The sequence below is a fragment of the Mobula birostris genome, chromosome 20, assembly GCF_030028105.1.
Source record: "Mobula birostris isolate sMobBir1 chromosome 20, sMobBir1.hap1, whole genome shotgun sequence".
Classification (NCBI taxonomy): Eukaryota; Metazoa; Chordata; class Chondrichthyes; order Myliobatiformes; family Myliobatidae; genus Mobula; species Mobula birostris.
In genome coordinates this window covers 66144416-66163748 of record NC_092389.1, presented here as the reverse complement: position 1 = coordinate 66163748, position 19333 = coordinate 66144416, and the positions used below count along the sequence as shown (strand labels likewise).

The 19333-nt window shown below is 43.2% G+C and overlaps 1 protein-coding gene across 1 annotated transcript in view; it reads right to left on the bottom strand.

Moving 5' to 3' along the window:
- Nucleotides 1-19333, bottom strand: part of LOC140185051 (uncharacterized) — a 783302-nt gene that overhangs the window by 112656 nt on the left and 651313 nt on the right. The window contains exon 4 of the mRNA XM_072238268.1: nt 7847-7855. Within this exon, the coding sequence (XP_072094369.1) occupies nt 7847-7855 (9 nt within the window). The remainder of the gene's footprint in view (nt 1-7846; nt 7856-19333) is intronic.

Genomic DNA, 19333 nt, shown 5'->3' with positions numbered 1-19333 from the left:
ATGTTGAACTTGTACATTGAAATGTATTGTTTGAGAAACATGTACTGATGAAAAATAGTCTCAGTAAAGGTCCGAGAGTGGAAAATGAACCGGTGTTCAGCCCCATTGCTCCGTGCCAGACAAGAACCCCTGTCTGAGTCTGTCCCGTCTGTCTGTTCTTGACACATCTCACTCTAAAGTTTCCTCTTTCTGTCGCTATCCCAGTGTCTTTTATTTTCCTTCACAACATCATTCTCCTGCCTTCTCCCCATAACCTTTGATGCCTTTACTAATCAAGCACCGGTCAATGTATGCTTTAACTAAACAGGATGACTTGGCCTCTGAGCCGTCCGTGGTAATGAATTCCACGGGTCCCTCCTCTCTAAATGCATGATCTCTAGTATTAGACATTGTGGCACAGAAGGTTAAAAATGTCAGCTATCTACTCTATCGAGATCTTTCGTAATCTTATCAAGTTCTATCAGGTCACCCTAAGCCTCCTCCACTCCAGAGAAAACAGCCCAAGTTTGTCCAAACTCTCCTCACACAGTAGCTCATGATTCCAATCCACACAACATCCTGGTGAACCTCTTCTGCAATCTCCTCATTGCTGCCCCAAACACCAGTGGCGTAATGGACTTCACATAAGTAAATGGTGGATTGTTGATTAATAAGGGTGTCAAAGGTGACAGCTAGAAGGCAGCAGCGTGGGGTTCAGAGGGAACATCCAATAGCCGTGATCGAATGGTGGAGAAGACTCAATGGACGGAATGGGTATTTCAGTTTCTACTGAATTGTTGTATAGTGTTGAGATGGCGAAGCGGTGGGGAGTAAGGTGCGGGTGCAGGTAAGAGTGAGTGTCCAGGTAGCAGATGGCGTTAAGCACCTTTTCACCACGTCTGGTAACCAATAACAATTAACTCAGAGTGGATCAATCATAAGTGCCTTTATGTTTCCTTGCAGCAAGGGAAGACTAGCACTGCCCAAATGCTGGTAATAGCTTTATCAAAAAGAAACAATACCATCACCCCTTTGGACACAAGTTGAAGGACAGGGTGCATTCTGTTGTCTGCTGAAACAATGTTTGGCATTCTTCCAGTCACACAACTGCGGTTCTGCACTCAAGTGCTCAGGTACCATCAGCATCATGTTGCACCAAGATTTTTAGCAAAGCACTCTGATGCAATACAGGTTCCATTTTGTTAAAGAAAGAAATGCCATTTTGGTCCGACAAGTGAAGTACGTTTCCCCAGTGGTGGAGAAGCATTCCTTTACACCTCGCCCTCTGTGAAAACCCTTACGTCACTCCCCATTTCTGTTCACACCTCCGAACCTTGCGGCCCTCACTCTCTGTGAACACCCTTACGTCACTCCCCATGTCTGTTAACACCCCCGATCCTTCACACCTCACCCTCTGTGAAAACCCTTACATCACTCCCCATTTCTGTTAACACCCCCGATCCTTCAAACCTCACCCTCTGTGAAAACCCTTACATCACTCCCCATTTCTGTTCACACCTCCATTCCTTCACACCTCACCCTCTGTGAAAACCCTTATGTCACTCCCCATTTCTGTTCACACCCCCGATCCTTCACACCTCACCCTCTGAGAAAATCCTTACATCACTCCCCATTTCTGTTCACACCCCCGATCCTTCACACCTCACCCTCTGTGAAAACCCTTACGTCACTTCCCATTTCTGTTCACACCTCCGATCCTTCACACCTCACCCTCTGTGAAAACCCTTACATCACTCCCCATTTCTGTTCACACCCCCGATCCTTCACACCTCACCCTCTGTGAAAACCCTTACATCACTCCCCATTTCTGTTAACACCCCCGATCCTTCACACCTCACCCTCTGTGAAAACCCTTACGTCACTCCCCATTTCTGTGCACACCCCCGATCCTTCACACCTCACCCTCTGTGAAAACCCTTACATCACTCCCCATTTCTGTTAACACCTCCGATCCTTCACACCTCACCCTCTGTGAAAACCCTTACATCACTCCCCATTTCTGTTCACACCCCCGATCCTTCACACCTCACCCTCTGTGAAAACCCTTACATCACTCCCCATTTCTGTTAACACCTCCGATCCTTCACACCTCACCCTCTGTGAAAACCCTTACATCACTCCCCATTTCTGTTAACACCTCCGATCCTTCACACCTCACCCTCTGTGAAAACCCTTACATCACTCCCCATTTCTCTTCACACCCCCGATCCTTGCGGCCCTCACCATCTGTGAAAACCTTTCTTACCCTACACCCATCGTCATTTTGTAACCCCGCTTGACCCCTATACCATTTACCATCCCTGTAAAGCCTCCACCATCCACAGTGGCGCAATAGCTGACAGCTGACCTGAGAAGGACACCGACCGTGGCAGGTAGCAGGGCTCACAAAACACACTCACACCAGCTGACATTTTTTATAACCCGACCGATTTGCATGGTTATCTTGTCTAAACCGCTTCCTACCTTCCTATCTTTACCTTACCCCGCTCCCCCCACTGATCTCCGTCCTGAAACATATCCTTGCCAGCGAGGGAAATTCTACACACTCCCATTTACTTCCTCCCTCAGCTCCATTCTGGCTCAGAAACAGTCCTTCCAGGTGAGGCAACGTTTCAAAATTGGGTAAGAATAGGATGATGCGGCAGATAAATGTGTGGCTGAGGAACTGGTGCAGGGGCATTGCATCGGATCTCTGGGTCATTGGGATCTCTCCTGGGGATGGAATGATCTGTACAACAGGGACGGGTTGCATCTGAACCTGGCGGGGTCCAGTATGCTCGTGGGCAGGTTTGTTAGAGCTTGTGTTTAAAATAACTTGTCAGGGGGATGGGAACCGGAGTGTGAGTGCTGGGGATGAGGTAGTTGGTTGGCAACAGAGATCGTGTGCAGTGACAGTAGTAGCGAGCAGAGGCCGATGTCAGGGCAAAACTGCAGTCAACGAGATGAGTTGCAGCATTAAAGTGGGATAACATCGATAAGGGGGATGAATGCAGGACTGGGGGTGTTATGTTTGAATATGCACAGTGTACAGAATAAGAGAGGTGAACTTTTAGCACAGTGTGATTTGTGTACATATCCGTATCATAGCTGAAAGAAGATTATAACCCGGAGCTAACGTCCAAGCAGACACGTTGTATCGGAAGGGCAGGTAGGTAGGCAAAGGGGCGGGTGGTTCTGCTGGTAAATATGAAATCAAATCATTACAAAAAAGAGGCGGTACAGGATCGGAAGATGTAGAATCTCTGTGGGTGGAGTGAAGAAACATTAAGTGTAACAAGACCCTGAGAAAATCTATATGCAGACCTCCAACCGTGGTAAGGATGCGGTCTATAAATGACAACAGGAGACAAAATGCATGTCAAAAGGGCTATGTTACGATAGTCATGGGGGTATATCAATTAGAAAAATCAGGTTAGTGTTGGTTACCAAGAGTGGGAGATTTGTAGAATGCCTACGAGATGTCTGTTTCGAGCAGCTGCTGGTTGAACACACTGGGGATCAGCTATTCTGGATTGGGTGTTGAGCGATGAACTGGAACTGAGTGCTGATGAAATCTCAGAGCACACTCGATGGGCCGAATGGCCTGATTGTGCTCCTATATCGTGTGGAGTTCTGGTCTAACAGAGCCCTGCAATGCTGAGTGACCAGGGTTCAGTGTGAGGAACTGCTGCAATATCTGCAGAATCTGACAATTATCTCTCGTCAACTCGCAACTGGATTTAGTCACCATCGTGTATAAACATTTAACAGACAGCTGACCTGAACTTCCTCCCTGGTGTGAAGTTGCTGGAGTTTCAGCAGATGGGATGACTGATTAAATCTCTTTCCTCACTCAGTACAGAAGTATGGCCTCTACTGATTGTTAACTCGCTGGAGCCTCTCAAGGTGGGTAACCTGAATGAAACTCTTCCCACGCTCCGAACAGGTGTGCAGCTGCTTCCCCCTGCATGAAATGGCTGGAGCTTCAGTCGCTGAATTAACTGATTGAACCCTTCCCACACTCGCCGCTGATGAATGGGCTCTCCCCCGAGTGACCGCTCCGGTATCTCTGCTGATCGGATGTTTGTATGAATCCTTTCCCACACCCGGAGGTGAACGGCCTCACCCCAGTGTGAACTTGCTGGTGTATCTGCAGGTACAACGTCCTCGTGCATCCGTTCCAAAATGAGAGCCCGTGAATGACATCCCACCACTGCCAACTGACTGGCCGTTCATCTGCTCAGATCACGGACGTGTACACATATTCGGGTTTCCTTGTCACAACTGTGTGCTGTCTTCTCCAGCATCTCCTGCTCCACATTCGAGGACTGAAGGCATCCAATTCCTGGTGAAGTGACAGACACAGCAGAACTGATGTGCTTTGTGTTTGATATTCCCACACAGACCCTTTCCCTTTTCCACACGGTCAAAATTCTGCAAATGTCAATGGATGGAAGACAGCTGAAATGATTTTACTCTGAATGGTGATCTCTGGTATCAGACTGTAATAGCAAGGCTCAACACTGGTAGGAGGAGGAAAACCTCATCTACTATATCTTCTGTCCCGTCTGACAGTGACTGCAGGTCAGGGTAGGAGACAGGGGGAGAGACTACACCTGCTGTCCCGTCTGACAGTGACTGCGGGTCAGGGTAGGAGACAGGGAAAGGGACTACATCTGCTGTCCCGTCTGACAGTGACTGCAGGTCAGGGTAGGAGACAGAGAGAGAGAATACATCTGCTGCCCCGTCTGACAGTGACTGCAGGTCAGGGTAGGAGACAGGGGGAGAGACTACATCTGCTGACCCGTCTGACAGTGACTGTAGGTAGGAGACAGGGGGAGAGAATACATCTGCTGTCCCGTCTGACAATGACTGCAGGTCAGGGTAGGAGACAGGGGGAGAGACTACATCTGCTGACCCGTCTGACAGTGACTGTAGCTCAGGGTAGGAGACAGGGGGAGAGGCTACATCTGCTGACCCTGTCGGTATCAGCCCCAGGGTACTGAAGACCTGTGTGATCCTGCTCTTTGGTATTTTGCAGAACCTTTACAATCGGAGACTAAAACCAGGGAAATGGTTATTGATCTTAGGATGAAGAGGACTGTGACAAGTCCTGTATACATTCTGGAGGAAGAGGACTGTGACGAGTCCTGTATACATTCTGGAGGAAGAGGACTGTGACGAGTTCTGTATACATTCTGGAGGAAGAGGACTGTGACGAGTCCTGTATACATTCTGGAGGAAGAGGACTGTGACGAGTCCTGTATACATTCTGGAGGAAGAGGACTGTGACGAGTCCTGTATACATTCTGGAGGGAGAGGACTGTGACGAGTCCTGTATACATTCTGGAGGAAGAGGTTACTGTGGCGGAGGTGTACAGTTACTTCGGGGTTCACCTCAGCAAAAGACACGACTGGAAAACCAACACAAAGACTGTTTAAAAGAAGGGGACGAGCAGACTCTATTTTCTAAGGAAGTCGAGATCCTTGAATGTGTGAGGAAGGTTGGTGCAGATATTTTACCGATCTGTTGTAGCCAGTGCACTCTTCTTTGCTGCTTTCTGTTGGGGGAGCAGCATCGGTGTTGGTGATGCAAAAAGACGAAATAATCTCATCAAAAAGGCTGGATCCATCCTTGGCCACAAACCGGACTCTTTCGAGTGAGTGGTGGAGTGGAGGTCACTAAACAAACTGTCATCGATTATGAACAATCTGTCACATCCTCTCCATGACCTACTGAACAGGCAGCAAAGCCCCCGACCCCTTTCGAACAGACTTAGTCAACTCCGCTGCAACCAGAGAATGCTGAAAAGAGGATGCTGTCCAAGTTGCATGCCATCTCGGTCACTGTCTCCCATCCACTACATAATGGACTGGTTGGGCACAGCAGTACATTCAGCCAGAGGCTCATTCCACCGAGATGCAACACAGAGCGTCATAGGAAGTTATTCCTGCCTGTGGCCATCAAACTTTACAACTCCTCCCTTGGAGGGACAGACACCCTGAGCCAATAGGCTGGCCCTGGACTTATTTCATAATTTACTGGCATAATTTACATATTACTATTTAACTATTTATAGTTTTATTACTATTTATTATTTATGGTGCAACTGTAACGAAAACCAATTTCCCCCGGGATCGATAATGTATGACTATGACTGTCAGTGTTTTGTAATGTTGACCTGTAACTTTCTAAGACGGGTTTGGTGGTGCAGACGGATTTGAGGATTCTGCTGATTTGGAGAATATGATGGAGCACATGGATTTAGCTCAGAAATGGGTGTTTGTCAGCGAATATTGCGGTGTATGCGGTTTTGAGGGTGGCGGCGGATGTGGGGGCACACTGAAAATGGGTGTGCTCACCAATTTCAGGGTGCATACGTATTTGGGCGTTCCTGTGACTGTTTGCTGAAATTTGGGAATGATGGCGGTTTTGAGGGTGCACACGGATTTTGGGGAATCGGTGGTTTTGGAGCATGCTCATGAATTTCGGGGTGCACATCTATTTCAGGTTTCTCACGATTTAGATGTATGACGACTCTAAAAGTTATTTTATGAAGAGATACTTCAATAGTCAATGGAGTTTGGACTTTGAAATTTGCTCTTGCCCTTTTCCCAGGCGGAGGCAGCTGTTTTGTGAACTATTCGAAATGATTCTTGTTCTGGGATAATCCAGTGTGCATGCTGGGGTGTCCGCTGATTTGGAGCTGTGACAAATCTCCGGGTTTTTTCATTTGTACAGACATTAATAGTAAATGCAGTTTGAATTTTGAAATCTGTTCTTAATGTTTTATGATTCAGGCAATCATTTTGTGAAATGTTTGAAATGAGAGTTCGAGAGCATCTGCAGTTTGCAGAGACAAATGGGAAGGAAATGCACCAAGGGGGAATAAACTGAATCCGAAGTATACGGACAGGTGTACAGTCAGGCAGGGTCAGGCAGAGACAGTGAGTCTACCCACACACACACAGACAGAAACACTATGACACACATAGACAGACAAAAAGACAAACACACACAGACACACACGCACGCGCACAGAGACATACAAGCACACACGCACACAAACCACACCCCCCCACACCAGAACAAACAAACAAACACACACACACACACACACACACACACACACAACTACATTTTCTTAACCACCTCTCCAGCCCTCCGCCATGTTCTCTGACATATGCGGGGTGATAAGATTAAAACATAATCTCCCGTCCACACTAGACTGCTGAGTTTGCTGGCCATGTATAAGGGTGAGAGTTTGGTCCCAGACGAACCCCACAGGCAGTTTCATGGGGACCCTCTCGGTAGAATTCCTAAAACACAATCTATATCAAGAGTAATAGTGGGTGATTCAATACATTTCATAAGCTACAATGACATAATTTACTGCAATATTGTGTGTATGACAAATGGTTCCTTCGAAGTACATATTTACAGGGGAAACACGTTTAACTGATGAGACACTTCGGAAGGTTCAGTCACATTTCTTGGGGCAAACTAACTCTCACAAATGATCTAAAAATGATTACTTAAATTAATCGCAATCTGTCACCGCGGGGATTGCACCTGCCTGATGTAATCAGTTTGTAAGTACTTTAAACATGCTTATTTTTAAACCTGTTGAAACCTGTCCCTGTGGAGTAGCTGAATGGTATTAAAAACCCCAGGAATATTGTGCCACAACACTTTATTCCGCGAAATCGCTTGTAGCATAGGGGCTCAGACACTGGACAGAGTAAATGTCTGCAATGTTAGTTACGTACGAGAGTGTGGAGAAAATATTGTACGTGTTCATTGCCGTCATTGGAGTTCCTGGTGAGTGAGCAGAGCAATTCCTGTTTGGTATTTCTGTGTGTTAACCATGTGAATCTGCTTATGATCATTTGACGAGCTTCTAACTTGATGATAATTGCACAAATATCCGTCAGAAATATCGATCCTGTCAGTTCAACATTCAGATTTTCACATTTAATAACAAGCGGAACTAAACCTCTGTCTCTCCTCAAACTCAGGGTATCGACTCGAATGTTAGTCTTGCCTTTAATGACAGCTTGTCTAGAGTTGGCCCTGTTTTGGCGACGGGCAGCTCTGCTGAAGGTGAAATTGGGAGGGTTTACGTTGTAAAGTTCACTGTTTCTGACTTATTGATCAGAGAGAAAACCCGGTCCTGTGTTTTACGTCTCCCCGTGGAATCTCTCAGAGTCGGGTTTCACTGTCTTTTGGTCAATGATCGGGTCTTATCACCAGAGCCAGTGGCCACGCATCTGCTCACTAGTATTATCGAATTCATCTGTGCTGTAGAATCAGTCCATTAATGGAGCCCGTCAGCCTCTGATTACAGAGTTGTTTCTACTTTCCCACTACCACCCGTCATAAATTGGGGGACAACTTCGTCCTGACGAAGGATCTTACCCGAAAGTGGAGTTTGTTCAATTCCATGTATGGTGCCTGACCTGCCGAGTTCCTCCAGTATTTTGTGTGTGTTCCTCACTTCTGTATTCATTTTCGGCTGCACCTGATGCTGAGTTTCCTGACGCCTGGTCAGTCACGGTTAAATCAGCGACTGGAATCAGGATTAGCACTGATCGGTGTTGTTGTTCATGCAGATTTTCTTCTTTTTTATCGCCGACGAATGTCTCTGATCCCCACACTGAGGACAGCAGGTCAGAGAGGGTGTGAGCCGTGTCTGGTGTTAGATTAGCATTCGCAGACTCCAGCACTCCTGATCATTAGCTGAAACCCGATCCCGTGTTAATTCCCGCAGAATGGGTTCAGTAGTTCCCAATCTCTGTTCCCTCTCACCAGTGAATTTAGTGGCGATTGTGATCCTGTCTCGGGGAAAGTGCGGCCTCTCTACCTGCACCACTCGCTACCTGGTGGCCATGGCAACGGCGGATCTCATGACAATTATCACCGAGGTCATTTTGTATCAAATCACCTTGCATTACTTCCCGTGGAGTTTTCTGGGCATCACCCCGGTGTGCAGTGTTATCGAAGTACTGACGTTCTCCGCCACTGACTGTTCTGTCTGGTTCACCGTCACTTTCACTTTTGATCGTTTTGTCGCCATTTGCTGCCAGAAGCTGAAGACAAAATATTGCACCGGGAAAACTGCGGCTGTGGTTCTAACACTAACCGGAGTACTGTCCTGTCAGAGACATGTTCCCCGATACTTCACGCAGGAACCCAGCGTGATCATCGACAATGTACCGTGGTTCTGTAAACTCATGGACAAGTATTTCACTGACCCCGGGTGGGTAGTATACGATTGGTTCGATACGGTTTTCACTCCGTTCCTCCCTTTCGCTGGGATCCTGTTGCTCAACGCTTTGACAGTCAGGCACATTTTAGTGGCCAGTCGGGTCCGTAAGGGGCTGAAGGGTCAGAGTAAGGGGGAGAACCGCAGTGACCCGGGGATGGAGAGCAGGAGGAGGTCTGTGGTTTTACTCTTCACCCTCTCCGGCAGCTTCATCCTCCTGTGGATGACACTGGTTGTAAATTTCATATATTATCAGATCTCAGGAAAAGGATACGATTTCATTGATTCGGAATGGATCTATCTTGTCGGCTATTTGCTGAAGAATTTCAGCTGCTGCACGAACACATTTATTTACGCTGTGACTCAGTCGAAATTTAGGAAGCAGCTGATCAGCGCGGTGAAATATCCGGTCACCTCGGTGCTACGGTTCATTAACAAAGCCGCGTCCTGAGCACAAGACAAAGGCGGCCGCGTTGTCTCCAGTTCCTCACATTAACCGCCTAATCTCCCAGGTCTTATTCCCGGGCAGATTGCCCCATCGACCGGCAGCTCCGGGACATTAGCCCAGGCAACCTGTTCATATTCTATAACTTCACAGTATGGTATGGGTCAATTTTGACCGGGCCCATGAATCCCCTCATAACAAGTGTCTGTCCCAAGTTTTGGACCACAGATCTATTCGTAGTGTATAAATAGCCTGTCTGACATTAATAAATGTGTGATTAATCCTTAATTAATGTTTCAGAGATCTAAGGTCCATTTCAATAGATACGGGTCAAATTTGACATGGAACAACCTCTATACAGAAAAAAAAAATGTAGTACCTGTACAAAAGAAAACCATAGAAACTACAGCACAGAAACAGGCCTTTTGGCCCTTCTTGGCTGTGCCGAACCATTTTCTGCCTAGTCCCACTGACCTGCACACGGTCCATATCCCTCTATACACCTCTCATCCATGTATCTGTCCAATTTATTCTTAAATGTTAAAAAAGACCCCGCATTTACCACCCCGTCTGGCAGCTCATTCCATACTCCCACCACTCTCTGTGTGAAAAAGCCCCCTTAATGTTCCCTTTAAACTTTTCCTCCCTCACCCTAAACCCATGTCTTCTGGTGTTTTTCTCCCCTTGCCTCAGTGGAAGAAGCCTGCTTGCATTCACTCTATCGATCCCCATCATAATTTTATATACCTCTATCAAATCTCCCCTAATTATTCTACGCTCCAGGGAATAAAGTCCTAACCTATTCAACTTTTCTCTGTAACTGAGTTTTTCAAGTCTCGGCAACATCCTTGTAAACCTTCTCTACACTTTTTCAACCTTATTAATATCCTTCCTGTAATTTGGTGACCAAAACTGAACACAATACTACAGATTCGGCCTCATCAGTGTATTATACAACCTCATCATAACAATCCAGCTCTTATAGTTGTTACGTAACCGGCAACAATGAATATTAATCAAGACAGGTTTTATGAAAACAACCAAACATTTATTAAACACGTATAAACGATAAGGAGAAACAAAAAACAAAGAAAAACTTTAACCAGAGGTTAACAGGTGCGCAGCCGTTCATCAACTCCACTCGGCTCTGGTTCTTAAAGCGTTAAATGCGGAACCAGTTCTTAAAGCGATACAGTCAGAAACAGTTCTTAAAGTGATACCTTTAAAAGTCCAACAGTTTTACACATTTAATTGGGAGAAACTTCTCTGGAGAACGATTTCTTCACCGACGCACCTTTACTGCCGGTTCTGTCCACAGGATTCCCGATGCCGAAAATATACAGTTTAAATCGACGCACCTTCAATTCCTTTTCGAGAGAGAGAGCCTTTGTGCATGAACTCTTTGCGCTTTTGCAAGAGTTATCTCAATGCAGGTTCTCTTCAACGAAGACTCAATAAGGTCGATCCTTTATTAAACTGCCAACCGATGCCGACTTCTCTCGATCCTTCACTTCGATGAATTCTTCACTCTCCCTTCAAACTGTCGGAATTGAGTAAATTGGCACTTCCAGCCACAAATTCCCAGTTCGAATGCAATATATTGTAAGAGAACGTACCTTCCGTTTTAAAAATGAAACTGCGTCACAAAAACAAACACGCAACAGAAACGGAGGCACAACACGTTTACCTGGAAATCTACAAACTCAAAATCCCCCTGCGTCACCTGAGTCGACCCATATATAGTCACGGGGCACATGTCATCACGTGACCTCACATCGGCGGGAAAATCACATCATGTGACCTCCAAAAGACCATTACAACATTCTCACAAAAAATCAGATCTCCTTGAGCATGTAACACCTCCCTCCAAAAAAAATGGTCTCTTGAAGAACAAATATTTAACAATTTGTACAAAGACAAATACAAAGGTATAAAATTTACAATATACACAATATATACAATCTTATCTTTCAGCCCTTTACAAACTAATGTACAGTAGGAGTGTTACAAATGATAAAATATCACTCCAAAAAAAAACAAATTTTCACTGTACATTTAACATCTAGACAAACAGTCAGAGAACACATTATCTTTACCCTTCATATGAGTGATCAAAATATTGTACTCCTGTAACATTAAACTCCAATTTAATAATCTTCTATTTTTGTTTTCCATCTTACTTAAAAACACTAATGGATTGTGATCAGCATAAACTGTGAGTGGTTTATGCGTAGAACCAACATACACTTCAAAATGTTGGAAAGTTTAAAACAAGAGATAACAATTCTTTTTCTATTGTTGAATAATTTCTTTGATGGGCATTAAATTTCTTAGAAAAATAAGCTACCAGACGATCAACTTCATCATCATCTTTTTGAAGCAACACTGCTCCTGCAGCTTCATCACAAACATCTACATCTAACAAAAATGTTTTTTCAAAGTCAGGAGATTTTAGTACAGGTTGACTACATATTATAGTTTTCAATTTATCAAATGCCTCCTGACAAGACTCTGTCCAACCAAACTTTTCATTTTTTCTCAAGAGATTAGTTAATGGAAGTGCAATGTTTGCAAAATCCTTACAAAATTTTCTGTAATATCCCACCATACCCAAGAATCTTCCGAGGGTTTTTCTACCAGTGGGAGTGGATACTTCCAAAATTGCCTGAACTTTTGTTTGAACAGGTGCTAATTTCCCCTGAACCACAACATAACTTAGGTAAGTCACTGCAGAATGACCAAATTCACTTTTAGCTAAGTTAACAGTTAAGTTAGCTTTTGAAAGTCTCTCAAATAATTTCTCCACCGCTGCAATATGTGCTTTCCACGTATTATTCCCTGTAACCAGATCATCAATACAGGCACCTGTATCTTTTAATCCCTGAATCACACTATTAATCATCCTCTGAAAAGCACCTGGTGCATTCTTCATCCCAAATGGAAGAACATTATATTCATAGAACCCAGATGGGGTTACAAACGCTGAAATCTCTCTACCTCTATCCGTCAATGGAACACACCAATAACCTTTTAACAAATCAATTTTTGTAAGGGATTTGTCCTGTCCAACTTTATCCACACAATCATCTACCCTGGCGATTGGATGTGCATCGGTCTTTGTCACAGCATTCACCTTCCTGTAATCCGTACAAAACCTAATACTATTGTCTGCTTTAGGGACCATAACACACGACGATCTCCAATTGGAATTAGAATGTCTAATAATATCATTCTCTAACATGTAATTAATTTCCTGTTCAGCAAGTTCACATTTTTCCCTGTTCATTCGATACGGATGTTGTTTTATGGGTTTTGCATCTCCCACATCTACATCGTGTGTAGCTACGGTGGTTCTTCTAGGGACGTCTGGAAATAAATCTCTATATCTAAAAATTAACTATTTCATCTGCTCTCTCTGTTCCGGTTGTAAACGAGCTAACTTTTCATCAATGTTTTCCAGAAGTTTTGAATTTGGCAACCTGGCTGAAATAATGTTGGGTTTAAAATGAGTTTCAGGTAAATCCTCTAGTAAGTTTTCATCAAGATCAGACTCAGTATTAATCACAACAGTCAGAGTAGCAACTTCTCTTTCATAAAACGACTCACCAAATACAGGAAATGGTTGCAGTGGAGCCACTGGAGTAACCTGATTAGGTTTACCAACAATTTGACATGTTGCCACATCTTGTCTTAAACTAGGCCAATAAAAATGTTTAGAAATTTTGTTCATAGTTTTCTTTACCCCTAAATGACCACCCAAAGGAATACTATGAGCCATAATCAAAACCTCATTTCGGTAAATTTTAGGAACAACTTCCCATTCCTCACTGGCAGGAATTGTAGGCGATCTCCACTTTCTCATTAATTCCCCCTTTTCAAAATAATATCCAACTGGTACTTTTACAATTTCACTATCTGGAAGAACTTGTTCTTTTAACTTAACTATCTTAGGATCCCTACCCTACTCTGCTATCATCTCCTTCCGAGATAAAGACATATCTTCCTGATCAGGCTTACCATCAAAATCCTGATCAAATGAGGTAGGTAAGAAAGTTTCTGATACAACCTCAAAATTCGAATCTTGATTTGAATTGTCACGGATAACAACCACAACCTTTATATCAGTATTTTTAGCCATAGCTCTTGTTACAGCACAGGAAGAATCTGTGTTAGAATCCCTCTGTAGTTCCTCAGAATTTGAATTTATTGTCAAATGCACTTCAGGAAAAACTTGTCCACCTGCTAAATCATTCCCTAACAAAAGAGAAACATCATTCACAGGTAAACTGGATTGTAGTCCTACTTTAACAACCCCTGTAACTAATCCTGACCGTAAATTTACTATATGTAAATGTACTGGCATGAGGGCACTCCCAACTCCCCTTATATAATTTACCTCAGCAATGTCAGACTCATCACTAAACCTTAGCACACTGTCCAATATTAGTGTTTGAGAAGATCCAGTATCTCTAAGTATCCTTATCGGTACTGCATTGGATCCTTCTTTCAAGGATACAAATCCTTCTGTTATAAAAGCCTCATATCCCTTCTTAACTTGGTCAGACTCTGACATATCTTCATTAATATTTTCTAAACCCTGTGGTTTTACAGGTTTTCCAATATGCTGCACACGAGCATCTGGGGCCACTTCTTTCTCTTTCCGTTTGAATCGGAAGCAGTCAGCTACTACATGTCCAGGTTTCTTACAATAATTATAAATAATACCAAAATGTCTTTCCTTCACATGTCTCCCTTCATCCTTACTTTTCTCACTAACTTTAGATTTAATGTCTGATTTACCTTGACTCTCTGTGTTAGTTTTCCCTTTAAAAAAATTACCTGGAGAAAATTTATTCTTGTGAAGTAAAACATACTCATCAGCCAGTTTAGCAATCTCCTGCAATGTAGCAGTGTCCCGTTCATTTAAGTACGTTCTCACTTCAACAAGAATGCTTCTTTTAAATTCCTCCTGCAAAATCAGCTCTTTCAATTTATTATACTCCCCATTCACATTTTTAGAGAAAACCCATCTCTCAAAACACACAGATTTCTCATAGGCAAATTCCACATAAGTTTTTTTTCCACCGATTTCTTTAAACTTCTAAATCTTTCTCTATACGCTTCCGGAACCATCTCGTATGGTTTTAATATGTTCTCTTTAACAATATCATAATCCAGTGCTTACTCAGCATTTACAGCTGTATAAACTTGTTGTGCCTTGCCTTTAATTACACTTTGTAACATCACTGGCCATTGGTCCTTCGGCCACTTTAAACTCAGAGCAACTGTTTCGAAATGTTGGAGATATGCATCCACATCAGCTTCATTAAATGGAGGAGCCAAAACAACCTCACGACTAGCAATAAGTTGTTTCGTAGAACCAGAAGACTGATTCCCAGACCTTATTTTCTCCGTCTCTAGCTCAAATTTCCTCTGGTTTTCAGCTTCTCTTTCTCTCATTTTCACTATAAATCTTTCAAACTTTAACTGTTCAAGATACAACTGCATTTCCAGATTACTCATTAGAAACTTCTCTAACACCGCCTCCTCAAAATATTACAAATTAATATAATGTTCAGCAATTTTCCTTTGTATGAAAGCCTTGGTAGAATTTCTCGTAATTCCTTTAATATCCAACTTCTTAGTAATCTCCAATACCACAGGTTTTCTCGCAGTCTCTAAAAATCGCGAGTAAGGCGTCTTCAAAAACTCGTCAACATCCATTTTTGCCGAATACAACACACACACCAATCAAACCAAAAAAAAATCGGATATTCCCTTTTACCAAATCAAAATGACAATTACCAGCACTTAAACTCAAAATCGGAACATATCCCACGAGCGCTCACAAAATTATGTTACATAACCGGCAACAATGAATATTAATCGAGACGGGTTATATAAAAACAACCAAACATTTATTAAACACGTATAAACGATAAGGGGGGGACGACGACAAAGGAAAACTTTAACCGGAGGTTAACAGGTACGCAGCTGTTCACCAACTCGCCACTCGGTTCTGGTTCTTAAAGCGTTAAATGCGAAAACAGATCTTAAAGCGATACAGTCAGATATAGTTCTTAAAACGATAACTTCGAAAGTCCAACAGTTTTACACATTCAATTGGGAGAGACTTCTCTGGAGAAGGATTTCCTTCACAGACGCACCTTTACTGCCAGTTCTGTCCACAGGATTCCCGATGCCGAAAATAAACAGTTTACATCGACTGATCTGAAATTCCTTTCAGAGAGAGAGCACCTTTTTGCATGAACTCATTGCGCTTTTGCAAGAGTTATCTCGATGCAGGTTTTCTCCAACGAAGACTCAATAAGGCCGATTCTTTATTAAACTGCCAAACGATGCTGACTTCTCTCGATCCCTCACTTCGATGAATTCTTCACTCTCCCTTTAAAACTGTCGGAATTGAGTAAATTGGCACTTCCAGCCACAAATTCCCAGTCCAAATACAACACCTTGTAAGAGAACGCTCCTTCCGTTTTAAAAATAAAACTGCGTCACAAAAACAAACACGCAACAGAAACGGAGACACAACACGTTCTACCCGGAAATCTACAAACTCAAAAACCTACCGCGTCACCTGAGTCGACCCTTATATAGTCACGGGGGCACATGTCATCACGTGACCTCACAACGGCGGGAAAATCACATCAGGTGACTTCCAAAAGACCATTACATCATTCTCACAAAAAAAACAGATCTCCTTGAGCATGTAACACGCCCATCGCCTTTCGTAGCTATGACACTGCTTTGGACTTTGTGCTTTGTATGAAAGTTTGGCAAATTATCTCAATGTCATGAGGACATGACTAAATGTGATGGGGCAAGACTGTAACGCCCTGGGGAAAGTTTCACTGCTAATGTGATGGTGTTTCTGTAGAAGCAGTGTTTGGGTTATAGTTAGTGATAACGGGTGCTTTGGAATGTGAGCCGTACAAGGACGGGAGGGTATTTTTCGTGCCGTTTCATGACACTAGAGTGATCTGTGTCTTTTGATCGGCGGGAGATGAAGAGAGAAGACGCCAGACAGGAGTCCTACAAAGGCAGTGGAGATCGATGGAGGATCAACAATGGGGAACCAGGGAGCTCTAACTTGTGCAAATCAGACTGTCCCATTGAAAAGGTCGTTTTCTTTGTTTTGCTTTCTCTTCACTAAAACTGTAGTGAAATTAGGAATTATGAAGCTAAATCGTTTAATTGTGTGTGGTGCACTGTCTGTTATTTCGTGGTATTGATTTGTAGCAGGGGAACAAACTACGCAGCATCCATACAAACAGGAGAGTTTCGCGGTGGACTCGCAACTCAGTCTCCCCCGTTTGGCAGGGCCAGAGATTGTCTTCCCCAGACCGACGCAGCCGACAGAACCTATCGCATAACAATAGATGTAATTCGTCTACACAATCGCAACGAAAAAAAGTGGCATGGGATCTTCTCTTGCCATTTCCAACTGTGTACGATGGATGCATTCCGAAACTCCACATCTTCCCCGAGACAGGATCAGAAACGCCGTTCAATTAACCACAAAGAAATGAGAAGTTATTCCTGCAAAGCCAAAACTGAAACATGTGACTGTACAGCAGAGAATGGTCCCAATTCCTCTGATGTTATGTTGCAAATGGCTAATTGTGAAACTTAACGTTTAGCGTATGTCGTGACCGATTCGACTCAAATGCAACGTGTCAAAATCCGGAGAAGAAAATATGGAGGCCGCATCACCACTGGATAAATCCTCGCTTTTAGACGTCATTTGACTTCCCACGATAGACTGTCTGAGCCTTGCAAATTTGTAAAATAAAAAAAACAGGAAATAACTAGTGAACAATGTATGCAACAAACAGCACCAGAGATGTTTTTATAAAGCAGACAACTTACATTAATCACAGATGACCCCGCCACACACATAGCAGTTTAGACATGGAAATGGCTCTCGAGATACATCACTAATCTAAACGATAACTGAGTAATTTCTCCTCCAAATTGACCACTATTGTGGCACCAAAATAATTTGAAAGCAAGAAGGAGGTGTGAACGTCCTCCCTTCCTGGAAAAGATTATTGAATTGAACATCCAAGCTACTTTGTAAATGCCAGTCCTTACTCTTAGAATCTCAATGCGTCTCGCCTGTTGTTACAATTGATTATTATTTAGGAGTGATTGTGCTCGTTGTGAAAATATTGAGAGTCAGAATTATTTTATTGGTAACGCACAAACTCTGTGTCATTGAGATAGAATGCACAGCGTTCTCTTATAAGGCGTGAGTAAAAAATAAACTAATTCTGATTTTTTTGTCTTTTTTTCCCCCCAGGAGTGTGATCTTCGTTATACGATATCACAATTCATATTAATGAAAACAAACCTGAGGTGTTTGTTCAGTGGACTATCACTGATGTGGCTAAGCACGTGGTATGATTAATTGTCAGAGTGCACTTTCCTCTCCTGAATAAGAGTTTGCAAAGCAATCAACAGTAGATGTCGACAGTTGGACTATTTTCAACTGATCACCAGTTCACACTGAAAATGATATCCAGCAATTTACTACATCGCAAGTATTTACTATCCTGTACTAGCAGCGATTGATATCCCTGGTAAGTAACTGGAATTGGCTACTGCTCTGTGTGTATTCTTTAGCATTTGTTACAGATGGTGTCTGGAATATTTCTCTGGAATTGTTACTCGTTTCTGATGTCCGATAATTTTCTTAATATTAATAAGTGATTGAGTGTTAATATTGATACTGTTCTGGCATTTTACCTTCATCGACCTTTCAGCTTTACCAGCAGGTATTGTTCTAAATCTGATTCTGTATCATTATCGAAATTCAAATGTTCATTAAAATGAAAACAGAATATTTAACATCGTTGTCTCTGCGAGCTCCTCGGATTTTCTGCACCCACAGTTCTTTCATCTCCGTCTTGTTACAGTTAAAGATATTTTTTCTGCTTATTTGTCGAAGTGTCTTTGAAACTGCCGCTGTAACGTGCAAAGCGTTGCTGTTTTATCATGCCCTTTTCTCTTGGCTGGTTTTATTTCAGATTAGATTAGATAAAATTAGATTTATATTAATTCTTTAAAGCATCTCACAACAGGAGAGGGTAAAAACCTTTAATGTTGCGTCCCCATCGCAATGCAGAAGATTCGTTTATTTGCCACCTGCACATGGAAACATGCATGGAGCTCAGTGCTTCCTCCACTTCAAAATGTTTTCCCTGAAGAACCAGTTTCACTGGCTCCATTTTATTCCCGCAATATATCAAACCTTCAGCAATCTCAACTACAACGATGGGTCTGTCTGAATGAGTGGTTCGATAAGCCGCCGACTGGAAAACCGGCTGTCAACCCGAAAGTTGCAGCTCAGCTGTTACTCGGGTCCGTCGTGACCATCCCATCGAAGGACAGTGTCAGAGCCCGTTCGAAAAACATTTCTACTCTCCGAATCGAAGCCTGCCTGACCCGGCAAAGGATCAGGTATCTGAGGCTCACTCAATCCGATTCAACACATTTCTATGCTTGTGTGTCAAGTGAAAAAGATCAGGGTTTCCGCGCATGAAGCTAACTTTTCTTTGCTTCCTTGCAGTTAATTTAGTGAATATTGTGATCCTGTCTCAGGGAAAGTGCGGGCTCTCCA